General features: G+C 46.0%; 1 protein-coding gene across 2 annotated transcripts in view; it reads right to left on the reverse strand.

Annotated features, from left to right (window-relative positions):
• NOTUM (notum, palmitoleoyl-protein carboxylesterase) overlaps positions 1 to 14,391 on the reverse strand; it is a 179,306-nt gene that overhangs the window by 47,540 nt on the left and 117,375 nt on the right. For both annotated transcript variants that reach the window (XM_069655311.1, XM_069655310.1), the window contains exon 10: positions 1,820 to 1,867. In XM_069655311.1, the coding sequence (XP_069511412.1) occupies positions 1,820 to 1,867 (48 nt within the window). The remainder of the gene's footprint in view (positions 1 to 1,819; positions 1,868 to 14,391) is intronic.

Consider the following 14,391-nt stretch of genomic DNA (forward strand, 5'->3'; position numbering starts at 1 on the left):
TGATGTAGATTAATTGTCCTCAGTGGTTTGACTAGTGATTTTTGTGTGCTTGCTGTTTCTTCGTCACAGCAGATGCTGAAGTCTCCAAGGATTATCAGGCGTTCCTGCTCTATGTCTAGGTTGGTGATGGCTTCAGAAAAGGCATCCATGAAGGTTGCACCGTATGTCGGTGATCTTTATACCAGGATGAAATTGAGGTTTGTGTTTGTTGTTAGGCGAAGGATTAGGGATTCACAGTTTGATGGTTAGCAGTTCTTCGGTTTCAATTTTCAAGTGTTCCTTGTATGCCATCGCCAGTCCTCCTCCTCTTTTGTTTTTCCTTTTTGCTTGTGAGCACTTGAAGTTTTCGGGGAGTCAGTTATGGAGTGTGATTTTGTAGTTGTCGTCTAGCCATATTTCAGTTATGAATAAGATGTCGATACCACCATCGCACAAGAGCTTGTAAATCTCTGTGGCATGCTTGAACATTGATCTGGCGTTTATTAGGTTGCAATGGATCTTTTTTGAGGTAGTTAGGTTTATTAAATCATTAACACACCAAGACTGAATCATTTAGGAAAAGGTCAACATATTTCCCCAGCTCAAGTGGCCTTGACAATCAGACTTATGCAATATCAATATTCCGGGAGATTAGCCATTACTAGACCTATAGTGATGAAGGGAGAAATCTGAAGAAAGTACAGAGTCGATGTGCAGACACCACAAATCACACCACACTCAAACTGGCACCCACGCTGTAATTTTTTATTTTGGCTGCTAGGTGGTGCTCATTGCATTGGAGTACAGATAGGGGAGTGAGCGAGAGCTAGGACGCTAGTAGCGACGCAGCTTGTGGGTGTTCAGCTATTTACACAATCATGGACTGTACATGACCATGCTAATATGTATGGCCACTCGCAACCACCACCTGCTCCTTCCCATATAAAAACACATCCTCCTGGGATATCTTTGAACTAGCTATGTTTAGCAGTAACATCAAACTGTGCGCTGTAAAGAAAGGCCCACCCGTGTGATTTCTAAACCGTCTAACATGTACTGGCGTAATTGTAGCTATAAACACAGTGACAGTGTAATAAAAGTGCCTTAGCCAAGTTTTGCCATCAGCTACGGGATTTAAAAAGTCAACCATTTTGACTTGTGTCTACGTATTAGATGAGAATTTACCAGGCACTGCAATCATATGACCAGGTATTCACAGCATTTTGCAGCAGTCATCTTGTGACCAGTTAGTACGATTATGGCAGTGCCTGGCAAATGCCTATCCCATACCTACACAAAAGCCAAAACGAATGGCTTTGCCAATGCTTGTTTCATTAGCTGTCTGGTCAACTGCTAGATGGCAGAATTATGCACCACATTGAGAACATAGGTATCTTGCTTTAATAAATTCAACAAACATTTGAGAACAATCCAGGATCTAACCACGAGATGGCAGCATGACACAAATATCACTCGCTGAACGAGTCATTACTGCAAAATCCAAGGTCCAAAGCCAGAAAACATAGGAAGGCCCTTGTCCAAGACTTGACAGCGTGGCCGAAAGAGAAGGTAACCGAAAGATATACGGGAATGAAGGAGTACAAGGGAGACACTTGATGGATGCCAGTGACAATGATGCGCTGAGACGCTGGAAAGGAGCGGCCTCGCAGGAGAGACAGTGCCAACTTTGAGGGAGCTAGATCAGAGAGATGGTGGCCGTAAACGACAAACCCAGCCAGTGTAGGGTCCAGCGGTGCATAACCCAAACTCGCTCTGTGACTGGCAGAGAGATGTAGGACTTTTTCGAAAAAACAACTGGCGGTTGGAAGTGGACACTCACCTGTGCGTGATCAGCTCATGTGACAAGCAGGCTGCAGCGAAGGTGGCCCTGCGGAGAGAAAGCCACAAAGTCAGGCGACTTGACACATAGTACAGGAACTCCTGCGCTAATGTAATTTAGTTTATTTATATTGCAGTGATTGCCACATTCAAAGCGCTGCTGGCAAGACATTGCATAAATTCCCAAAAACATTTGCAGACAACATACTATAAATAACCGAGCAGTAATGAAAACATAGCCGTACTGTTATTGCAAACAGATAGCGAGTACCATCACTAGCTAGTCACATGCTCCGGGAACACAGCTGCAGACGGATGTTAATGTTTGGTGGTTTCTTATTCTACCAATAGAAGTGTATTCCATTTAAGAACCATTTGGGGAGAGATGAGAGGGGGCGGGGGGGAGGGAGAGCAAGAGGAAAAAGAACGAGGGAAAGAGAGAGACAGAGAAACACTTTGAAGCTCAACGGGTACATCCTCACAGATGGATCTTTGCGGCGTATGGATTTTAGTTCACTTGGTTAACTAGCTGGCTCTTTCTTCCAATGACTGCTTTATGGATTATGTTGTGAAGTATACTGCACACCACTGCCAGTTGCTTGATTTGCAGGCGCTCTGCAGATTTGGAGGGGTGGGTGAATTTAGTTAGATGGAAGGAGAGCGAAAGGCAAGATTGCAGTCGTTTTGTGTTGCTATGGCAGATCGGAAGTACCCGGAGCTCTGCATGCTAGTAAGCTTTCTAGGTGTGAAGTGTAGGAAGCATCGAAGGCGATGAGTCCAGACGGGCAGGGCTCGTGCCTGTGGTGTGGCGTGTGTTGGCCAGGGGCTGAGTATAGCAGTTCTAGTTAGAAATGTTTGTTTGCAGAGGTGTTGCTAGGGGAGGGCCAAGGGGGCTATAGCACCAGGTCTTTTGGTTGTGGCCCCAGATAAAAGCTCAGTGGCTACAACCAAAATGCTAGCCAGCCCCGAGTCCCGACAGTCCCAACATTAGCTTAGCCCCTGATCTTTTCCAGACCTAGAAACACCCCTGTATGTTTGTGATGTTTGAAGTGTGGGGAAGAGGGTCTTTTTTTGGGAAAGGAGTGGGCAAATGGTTGATTTGCATATCTTTGTGGCGAGTAAGCTAGAGAGAACCTGATGGTTAAGCGGCGGGGTTATTTAGTATGGCTTTCTAATTATTGGTCTTGCTGTCAGTTACATTATGTAGATGCGTTAAGTTGTCATTTGTTGAGGTTAGATACCATGGGAGACAGGAAAGGCGTTCTCTTAGGGTTTTTGCAATGCCCTGATGTGATGTCTTCCCATCGTTTGAGTTTCTTGCTTGCCAGGCAATGTGTTCCAAGTAAAAAGTGGGGTGGCGGGCAAGTATTGTTCCATTAGGCTGTTTCTGCGCATGAAAGTCAAACTATTGAGGAGTGTCATTTTCGCTTCTTGGTGGATGTAGGTTAAACCTTTGTTCTGTTAAGCTTTGAAGAGCCAGGTTTTAAAGAATTTTTTGAAGTAGGTCCTTTAGGGTGCAGATTTCCCTTGGTAGCGCGTCCCAGTGTTTGGCCACCATAGAGGAAAAGGCAGAGCCTCTGTCTTTCGCTACAAAATCTTCCAGTTTCTAAAAGTATGTGGTTTTCTCGATATTAGGTCTCCGGTTGGTTGGTAGAGTGAGATTTTACTTCAGAGGAGTTCTGCTCTTTGTCCTTCAAGTGCTCTGTGGGCAATACAGAGGGCCTTAAACTGGATTATTTTTTTTATTGACAGCTAGTGGAGTGCTCTGAGAGCCAATGTTACGTGTTCCCCTCCTGTTGGTTCTGAGTAGGAGACTCCGATATGTTTTGGATCTTTGTGAAGTAGTCTGGCATAGCTAAGTAAATGCTTTCTGTAGAGTCCATTTTTGAAAGAATCAGTGAGCAGATGGCCAGCCCACTGTGTGCAGAGGAGAGGTTGGGCATAATCCGCCGGATCAAGCAGAGATGGTAGAAGTACTTACTGATTGTTGCATTGACTTGGGATCCAGCAGGAGTCCTTTGTCCTTCAACATGCCTAGGATTCTTGATCACTTTAAACGGTTAAAAGCAGTTGCCAATTTCCTAAGGCCATGCTAGAGGAGTTTCAGATGCTGCGTGAGGTGAGATTATCATTTCTGTTTCGTCTGTGTAGAATTTTAGGTAGTTGGCAGCCATCCATTCATTTATTCATGTGAGGCAGTTGCTGAGGGTAGTTCTGGAATTTCCATCGTCTGTCAGTTTGTATATGATTAGCGTGTCATCTGCATGGTTTTAACAGTTGAGCCCATAAGATTTTATGATCTTTATCAATGGGTTCATATAGATGATAAAGAGGAGCAGTGGGAGGCTCAATCCCTGGGGGTCTTTACAGGTAATGGGTTTAAACTGAAAGGGAGAGGGCGAGGGGGTTGGGGAGTGATTTCTGTTCTGTCCATTAGGAGCAATCTCATCTACTAAAGTCTGGTTTCTTCAAGCCTTGTCAAAGGCTGCTGAGAGTTGTGGTGATGTTGTATGCTGCGATTTTGAGATCGTCCCAAATGGAAACGAATGCTGATTAGGTACCCATCATGTTTCCAACTTGTGAGCAATCTAGTAAGTGATTAGATTCTACATGTGCCAATTTGTGGCCATATTCATAGCCAGTGGTGGACTGCCCTACAGGGAAGTCTGGAGATTTCCAGGTGGGCCTCTGTACCATGGGCCTCGTTTCTGAGCATTCTCAGAATCTTTATATTGTTGCATGCAGCACACACAAGTGTGATGCTTTTTTTGCTTACATGTTGGAATATGGGGCCATTATGAAAAATAAGAAATCCAGAGCCTCTTATTGTTCCCAGTCTACTCCTGTATATAGTGCTCTAGAATTTGGGGTGGGTATGCTTTTTGATATGGAATAAAAGTTGGAAGGATCTCCATCTTTGTTTTCTAGAAGTGGTTTGATGTAGGCGGTCTTGAAAACATTTGGTGCAATTTTTGTTTCGAGCAAGCAGCTAATTAATTTGGGAAAGTGGAAATCTGGGATTTCCTTGTTAAGAATCTGTAGATGTTTGGGGGTGAGTCGAAGAGACATCTCTGTTGCAGAGTATCACCAATTTTCTTTAAGTCTGGTTTGGATATTGGTTTAAAGCTGTTAATCAGTGGCGTTGTAGGCTGAGTTTCATAGAACAGGGCTTGAATGTTGTTTCCAATTCAATTCCTCATTGCTACCTCGAAGGCTTGACGGTTTAGTACTTTGCGTCTAAAATGGTTGGCGATATCATCACACCATTTTTGGGTAGGTGAAAGTACTTTGCTGCAGGCAGAGGGGTTTTTCATCAATGATTTGTTATTCTCTACAGATGGTGTTCATTATTGATTTGTTCAGAATAGTAACGTTTCTTTGCTTTAACGTTTTCTGCTTTGTAGTGGCAGATCTGTCTATGGTAGGTGATCTGGTCTTGTGTGTTGCACTGTTTCCTCCATGTTTTCTCAAGAATTTGATTTCTTTTTTCAGTGCTTGTAGGTGGGGTGTGAACTATCATGCTGAAGTCCTTTTTCTGAGGGGTTGATGTGCTTTAGTGTGGAGGTGGTGCTAGTTCTTTGATTATGCAGTGTTCTTCAGTCATTAAAATGTCTTCCGGCAGTAAGAGTTCTGGATCATTGGGGTTGGTCTTGGTCAATCCATAGGATATCAGAGTTTCTCCAGGTATATTTTTTCCATTTCTCTTGGCGGTGGTGCTTTGTCCTTTGTGAGTTGGGAGCGGACACATTGGTTTGTTCATAGTAAAAGGATATTATCGCTCCCCAGTACCTGAATACGTGGTTATTATGCCTGCTTCACAAAATATTGAGTTGAGGGAGTGACCTTCCATTCACTGAGATTCAGGCTAAAACATGCCAAAACCTCCTCAGGCCGGGCACATAATCTCCTTCCTAACACCAACCATGTAAAAGGCAGTGTTCCGTCCTTCCCGCCTCTGCACACCAGGAACGGAGGATCACTCAGTTCCTGGTCCTATAGGGTGCCTGGATTTCTCAAAGGAATTATGGATTAGTGGGTGGAAAATGGCTCCTTGCAAAGTGAATTTTGTGGTTTCAAAGACCACAAAAACAGAGGGAGAAAATCCATTCCAGCTAAAAGCATTTTTTTTGTCTCAAAATTAAGCCATTTAAGCAGCTGAATGATTGTGGTTACCAGCATCAATGAATTGACTGGATCCATCTTGAATGCTCTGCAGTCTGCGCAATATTTCAGTAGGAAGCACCAAGTATGACATGCATTACTCACCGTAATAGCATTTCTGATGATTGTATATGCTTTGATTCACATGCTGTGCATATAGTCTGACATCTAGTGGTAATCGGGGAGTGGTGCATGTTTCTTTCGAAGAGCTAAAGGGGACGTCAACATGGGCGTGACTAACACTATCCCTAACGGGACATGTAGTTTACCCAAAATCCCTCACGCATCGAGGTCCCTGCGATTGCGTTATTTCTACCGTGAGGGAGCCTTATAGTCAACGTGAGCGATTACAGAAGAGTCAAGGTGTAAGATGTCTATGTTCCTTCTACTCCATGAGGAAGGGTGGGCGCATGTGAATCTAAGCAGATACAATCCTCATAAATGCTATTAAGGTGAGTAATGCATGTCTTCTGATGCTTGTAAATCTGCTTAGAATAACATGCTGTGCATAGACTAGCGAGCAGTACCCAGAGATGGTGGTGAGATGTGAGAAGGAACAGTAGCAAAGAGATGTCTTAGCACAGTTTGTCCCACCTGAGAAACAGACCAAGAGTGTGTACCTAGGCAATAGTGTTATTTAAAGGTGTGTACAGAACTCTTGGTTGCTACTTTACAAATGGACTCAAGAGGAACATTTGCAATGAATGCTATGGTAGCCCCTGTGACCCGAGTAGTGTGCTCTTGACATGAAAGCAGATCTCTCTTGGCAAGAGTGTAGCACAGTGTGATGCAGTTTCCGATCCACTTTGAAACAGCTGATTTAGAGACATGGGACCCTTCTCTACCAGCTGCCGCTGAAACGAAAAATTGGCTTGTTTTTCTTAGTGGTTTTGTCTTTTCCAGGTAACAGATAACCGCTCTCCTCACATCTAGTATTTGGAGGTTTCTCTCTGCCACGTTAGTGGGGTTCTGGAAAAAGGTGGGTAGTTCTATGGACTGGTTTACATGGTACTTTGAAATAAATGTAGGTGCAAAATGACCACCTTCTCTTTGTGAATCGTGACAAATGGGTCCTGAACTGAAAAGGCCTGCAGTTCACTAACTCTCCTTATCGAGGTGATCGCAGTGTTGTTGGCGAGTGCTTTAAGCTTAGCCTTGTGCATTAGTTCAAAGGGAGGCCCCATTAATCTGGTAAGTACAACGTTCAGGTACCATCCAGGAGCTGGGTTGGAAATTGAGGGATGAAGCCTCTTTACCCCTTCCATAAAAGCTTTAATTAATGGAATTTTCCACCACAAAACTTTACTCCGGGGCGTGGTGTATGCTGAAAGCACAGCCAAGTGGACCTTTAGGGAATTGAAAACCAGACCTGAATCTAACAGGTGGGTTAGGTACAGGACACTGTTTTGGTGTTCATTCAATAGGATTGATGACTTTGCCATTACACCAGATGACAAAGCGCTTCCATTTACTAGAGTAGCAATGCCTGGTGTTAGGTTTCCGTACTTCCCCGAGTATGTCCATACATCTTTCAGGGAGTTGGAGGTGCCCGAACTCTATGACCTCAGGAGCCAGGCTGCTAAATTGAAAGTTTGAGGGTATGGATGTAGTGTCTCCCCCTGGTCTTGCAACAGCATGTTGTAAGGGCCCGACAGCTTCCTGGGAGGGGAGATTGACATTGCCATGAGATGGGAGAACCAATGATGGCGGGCCCACATCAGGGCCACCAGAATCATCTTGCCTGGCTCTTGGTGCATATTGTGCACTATCGTGCTAAGCAGGGGAATCGGGGGGGGTAGGGGGGGTTCTAGACACATTTCCCTGAACATGTTATCCAGAGACCGTTCCCCTTGGAGTGGTTCTGAGGGTACCTAGGAGGTGTAATCTGGACATTGTGGGTTCTGCAGAGTTGCAAACAAGTCGATCTCTGGGAAGCCCCCGTCTGCGAAGACGTGGAGTACAAGGTCTTTGTATAGTCGCCACTCGTGCTCTACAGGAAGGGGGAAGTCTCTGCTGAGTACGTCCGCCAAAACATTTAGTTCCCCTGGAACTGGTTGTAACAGGAGGAACATCTTGTGTTTGAGGGCCCATTTCCATATGTTCTGGGACAGTTTGGTCAGCCCTACAGAGTGAGTGCTCCATTGTTTGTTCAAGTAATACATGGCCGTAGTACTGTCTGTGAAGAATAGAACTGTCTTCCCCTGGAGGTGAGTTGGGAAAGCCTTAAGGACCTTGAACACTGCTAGCAGTTCCAATAGGTTTATGTGGTCGGATGCTATTGCTGGGGACCACACGCCGTGCGCTGTCTGATGAAGGTGGTGAGCCTCCCACCCAGTTTGAGATGCGTCTGTGGTGAGAGTGGCTTCTACTGCGGGGGTGGTGAAGGTCTTCCCTTGACCACCACTGTAGAGACTGAATGGGGGCTGCTGAGACAACCACTAGATCGGCCTATTGTCCGTTGGCCTGACACCATTGGCGCGAGAGCCATTCTTGCATGGGGGGCATGCGCAGGTGTGTGTGTGGAGCTAAGTAGATGCAGGAGGCCATCATCCCCAACAGTCACGTGGCTTTGCGTACGGTCACCTCGTGACTGGCAACATAGTGAGGGATCTGGAACAGCATGTTTTGAACCCTCTAGTTGGAGGGAAAGATGAGACCGGCTTTGGTCCGAATTAGAGCCCCCAGAAATTGTTTAACTTGGCTGGGGTCTAGACTGGACTTTTTCTCTAGGCTGAAGAGATCTACTGTCTTTTGGGTATTTGTTAGGCATGTTCTGTACGAATCCCCTGTTATGAGCCAGTCGTCGAGGTAAGGATAGACTGCCTGTGCAGGTGTGCAGCTACTACCGCCAGTACCTTCGTTAAAACCTGTGGAGCTGAGGCAATGCCGAAGGGAAGAACCTTGAACTCATAGTGGGTGTCCTCTGATCATGAACCATAGGTACTTTCTGTGCGCTGGCAACATTGAAATATGAAAGTATGCATCTTTCATATCCAATGTGGCCATGTAATCCCCTGGCAGCAGCAGTGGGATTACTTCCTGCAATGATGTCATTTTGAACTTTTGCAGCTTGACAGATTTGCTGGACGCTGGTCTAGCACAGGGCGCATGTGAGATCCTTTTTTGGTACAAGGAAGTACACTGAGTAAAGATCCTTGTTTACCTGGTGAATGGGGACGACTTCTACGGTGCCCTTTTCCAGAATGATATGCATCTCTTCCAGCAGGATTTGTAGGTGTGCTGGTGTTAGGCGTCGGCTCTTTGGTGGGCGGTACTGAGGTGGCCAGTGGACCTCGATGCAGTAACCGTGGGTGATGGTCTTTAACACCCACTGGTCTAATGTGATCCACTCCCATGCGTGGATGACGAGCGTCCCCCGACCGGGGAGGCATTGGGGGACCCGAATCTGTGAGGCACTTTGCAGTGGAGGCTGGAAGCCTCTTGGAGTAGAGTTCCTGCCTCGACCCTTGCCTCTACGTTGACCTCTCTGCTGGTACTGGCTATTACCAGATGACCCTTGACTGGAGGACCATGGGGTACTTCCAGATCCATATTGACTATGGGGAGAAAGGAGAAAGACTGACCACGAAAGGACCGGTGAGAATTTGAGCCGCCTCGCTGGTGGAATGGCTTGGCCGTGATCTGGTTGAGTGACTTCAGCGTCTCATGCTCTTTCTGACTAAGAAAGACTATCCAGGGCGTCATCGACATCCTTGCCAAATAAATTGGAGTCTTCGACAAGTTTGTTAATCAAAAGGCATGAATCTCTGGTTTGAAGCCTGATATCTTTCAGCCAAGAGTGTCTCTTGAGAAGAGTCCCCTGGGCTAGAGCAAGTCCAGCAGTCTCAGCTACGTCTAGAATGTTCTTTAATATATTATGGGTCACCTGTCTGCCCTCAGAGATGACCGCCAGCAGGTGTGATCGCGTGTGCTCTGGGACCTCTTGAAGGCCTTCCTGGAGCAGGCCCCATTGGACGTCGCTGTAGCTCGCGAGGAGGGTCGTATTATTAGCTATTCTGGTAGAATAGGCCGCAGAGGTAGTAATACGCTGTGGATAGTGGAACCCCGGCCCTAGTTGTTATAACAACCAGGGAGTCGGTGTGGCATGGCCTCGAATATACATAGGGTCAGATGGAGAGGGGCAGAACAATTTCTCAACCCGAGGGTTGACTGCCCATGTGCGCGATGGTGACAATAAAGACAATAAAGAAGGAGCCAGGCGTTCGTTTATTGAATTAAGTAATGGAATAGCCTGACTAGTGGGAGGCTTTCCCTTGAGAATATTTTCAAAGTCAGCATTCGGGGCTGCTTCATGCGTAGCGATCTCAAAATGATCTGTGGCTGTTTAGGATGGCATTTAATAGCATTTGGTCATCCACAGGCAATGACTGCCTTTGTAGAGGTGATGAAGGTGGATTCAGACAAATAAAGTCCGGGTCAGGGTTATGTGTGGGTGAAAGCCAAGGCCCCCTGATCTGCTTGCTGGCTGATCTTGATCCCAGTCCGGGTCCCGGTCAGCTGTGTCCTGATCAAAAAGATTTTCCTCATATATCTCCTCCTGTTCCGAGTAATCAAAGACCCCCTCTTGGTGGACGTGTGTATGAATGGGAAGCTTTTGCACTTTTTGTAGAATGGGGCAGGAGTCCTCCTCCCTAGGTCACTTGGGAGTAATGTACTTATCCAGAAAATCTATAAATTGGGCCATCTTGTCCATATAATTCTCAATTCTTTGCATAGTCCACAGGGAAGATGCAGAAGGGTCTGGGGTTGGAAAAAGCTGGTCAGAAGGGGGAGATTTCCCCGATAAAGTCTTTGAGAGAGGCTGAGGGGGATTCAGAATATTCCTCTTGACGAGAGAGGCGCCCCTGTGTTCTCCTGCTGACAAAATAAAAGCTGCAAGAATCTCGTCTATTTTTGGCGGCTGTATGGTAGGTTGCGACGCTCCTGTTGGCGCTGTCGTGGTTGACGAATCCGTCAAAGCCTTAGGAGCTTGCGTGCTCTTGTGCGGCAGTCAGCGACCGTGTGTTCTTTGGGGGGAATTCCCTTATGAGAGGGAAGCCCAGTCACATACCAAGAAGACAGTTGCGGGGGCGCCGAATCGCGATGTTTGAAAGACACCGTTGAAGGTTTCAGCGGGCCTGTTGGCGTTACACGCTTCTTTGACTTGTCCTTTGGGGAGGCCATGGGGGTTGTGTGTTTTGGTGGTGCGTTTGTGCCTTGTTGCTGGGGTGTGAACTACCCATAACACAGCCGGTGGCCTGTCTGTCGGGGCCGGGGCCGGCATCTGGGAACCAGAAGGTTCTGCCGAAAGGTCTATGGGCTTCCAGGTCGGAGCCATGGCTGCTGCTGGAGTCCTCGTCATCTGAAGCGACGGCGCCAATGGGGGAATGACTTACGGCCTGCATTCCGTAGGACGCCCATCGTTTGGTCCGTCTATCCTTTAACGTCTTGGGACGAAAGAGCTTGCAGGACTTACAAGAACGCTTGTCATGATCTCGAGGTAGACACCTATTAAGACGGTGATGGGTGTCCTGCCAAGGGAATTTGCCCTTACACGACAGATACAATTTAAAGGGCGTCCACTCCATAGCAGAGGGACATGGGAGCCAGACCAAATAGGGAAAGAGAAGGGAAAAGGAAATGCATTCTCGAAAAAGAATAAACCCAGGGCCCCACTCTCCCAACTGTAAAGGCCTGGCCGGAGGGCCAAAGCCACGGTTTCAACAGACGTCGAACAGTACACCAGTCGCTGAACAATAGTGGATGTCTTTGGTGGCAGGAAGTCCACTAAGTAGTCGTTGAAAATAAGTAGTCAGGAGACTAGACGACCATAGGTCGTGGGACAAAAACAATATTGAATATCATCATCTCTTGCGAGCTCTGCGTAAGCCATTGGACCGCGCTAGAAGTGCCAAATGGAAATTTCCCTGGTAGATGCAATGGTTCCTAGTGATTCCATCGACAGCCAAGCCATCGACAACCATACCATTGACAAAAAAAGCTCCAAAAAAGAAAGCCCACATCAAATGCATTTATTTTTTCTTATGGGGGGGTTCCCTCCCCAACCCCCCCCTTTTTTTAACCTTAAAAACCCATTTTTACTAAACTAAACCCTTTACCATTTAAAAAAATGCATTAGATGGTCTTTTTTTCGATGCATTTTTTTCCAATGGTATGGTCTGTCGATGCTTTGGATTTGATGGAATGACCGGATACCAGATGCAGTCCATAGTTTCATTCCACGGACAGAGCAGAACTCCCATGGGATCTGCTGCACAGATGGATAAGAAGGATTTCTACCTTTTTGGTTGGTGTGCGGAAGGTCCGGGCAATTAGATAGCGGGCACGAAAAGGGATGGCTAACGGCTGAAACATTTCAGCCTCCTAACTGGCCTAATTTTTCATGCATCAGACGTAATAAATCACCATTTTTGCATTATCCATTAACTCCAAGGATGTGGGGGGGGCTGTAACATGAATGAGACACCAATAGCAGAATGGGTTAATTTTCCCCCTGATCGCAAATCCCTTCTACGGTACGAAATCACCAATTGTGCACACGCCTACTCAAAACCTCATGCTCTCAGAGTACCTTTTTATTGCAGCAGTATTCTGTCAAACTAATCAGTGTCTTGAAGACAATGCCCACAAGCTGGCCATTCCTGCACGGGCACTGTCTAGACTCTAGAGGAAGCCTGGAATTTTCTGTGTGCTGTAGATTCATTGTACTACTTCTGGAGGAGCACCCACCGTTAAGACACTTAACCGTCAAGTGTTTTTTAAAATGTTTCTTCATAGGAGGTGGTGTTAACCACTAATATGAGAAAAAAAGTATTGGTATAGTAAGTAAATATGGAATTGCTGCATTCTTCTGTCATTTGTGGAGGGGTACGGCACATACACTTGTTTAACAAAATTCTTGGTACATTAAGGTGTTTTGAAGCAGTAATTGCTGCCGGTAAAAGCATCTGTTAGAAAGGTAATTCAGTAATTGCTGCAATTAAGCAGCTCCCACTGCAATAAAATCATATTGGCCAAATGTAATTGGGCCACTTGATTTATAAATAATACAGCATTCCACACAGCCCTGAATTAAATGACTTACCTATAATTGTTTTAATTTATTTTGCATAGTAAAGGTAGTAGTGACATTTAATTCATTTTATTAGGATGGCTCATCAAAAACGAATGTATACGAGTTATATTGTTAGAAGTATATGCATGGGGGAACATGTCAGCGTGTGGCAAAGCCCTTACTCTTGCCTTTGCCAATGCCTGCTTTTTTCACGTTAGGTTTTGTTGACTTATACCGTGCACTGCAGCCTTTTTCGTGGCACCCAGGTGCTCTTGCGGCTCTAAGAAGCAAAGTGGGGTGTGTTGGTTAGGGTAGAACCAGGGGTATTGAGTTGTGGATAGTCTCCAGACAGTGCTGCTATACGATTTCTACGTTTCTTTTTTGTTGGGGTACTCACCTTCGCATGGGTGTAGGGTTCCGTTTCAGAAATGTGTGCAACAATGTTGGGCTTCTCTGAGTGTGGGGAAAAGACTAGAGGAGAGGTGGTATTTGTAGTGGTTATTTCTTCAGGGGAATTTTAACTGCCTCAGATGCAAGTGTTTTTCTTGAGTTGTTGGAGATCGGAGGTGTGTCATATTGAGCTGTCTGGGTCCTCTTGATCCCTTAGACCTGTGCACTTGGGTGTGGAAGGTCATTGTAGGGTGGGTTGGGTATTGTCCTGAAAAGTTGTGATACATTTTTCTTGAGACTTTGGTGTAAGAAATTAGATGAGTTAGGTTAGCCGATCCACTCACATAGGGACTTGATTTTCAAATGCCTTTACGCAAGTGGCTAGGGTATTGTATGGAGGCGGTGGGAGGCTCCCAAAGAGAAGATCGCCACCTCATTGTTGTTGATTCGCTTCTGTCCTGGCAAGTTGAATAACCGGGTTCTTCGCAATTTCCAAAAGTTCAGGTGTTCATCTGTCATTCTGATTTCTTTGGAGACCGAGTTCCATAGTTTAGCTATGAGAATGGAGAAAGCAGTTCCTCCAAAATTTAGTTTTGCGCAGGTCTGTACTTGATCTCAGATTTCTTCTTATTTGATATTGGGCGATTTTTGATTGGTGGAATTCAGCTCCTTGTCCATGTAGTGCATTATGGGCAAGTTGTAATTTCCTGGTGAGTTTGCTCTGCTGCGTCTACAAAGCACACCGTGCTCCAGGAACCTCACAATGGGCACGAAGCCATGGCCCATTTATCGCAGCCTGCCCATAAAATAGTCGAATCAGGTCTGCCTGACCCTCTACATATGACCAACGAGCCATACGATTGGCCCAAAGGCCCCTTAAGCCATTGGATCATCCAAGTCGGGAGGCGAAGCCGGCCGTCCCCAAAGGCCGTAACACAAGGTTACCT

This window comes from Ambystoma mexicanum, chromosome 3q, assembly GCF_040938575.1.
Source record: "Ambystoma mexicanum isolate Mex_15411 chromosome 3q, UKY_AmexF1_1, whole genome shotgun sequence".
NCBI lineage: Eukaryota > Metazoa > Chordata > Amphibia > Caudata > Ambystomatidae > Ambystoma > Ambystoma mexicanum.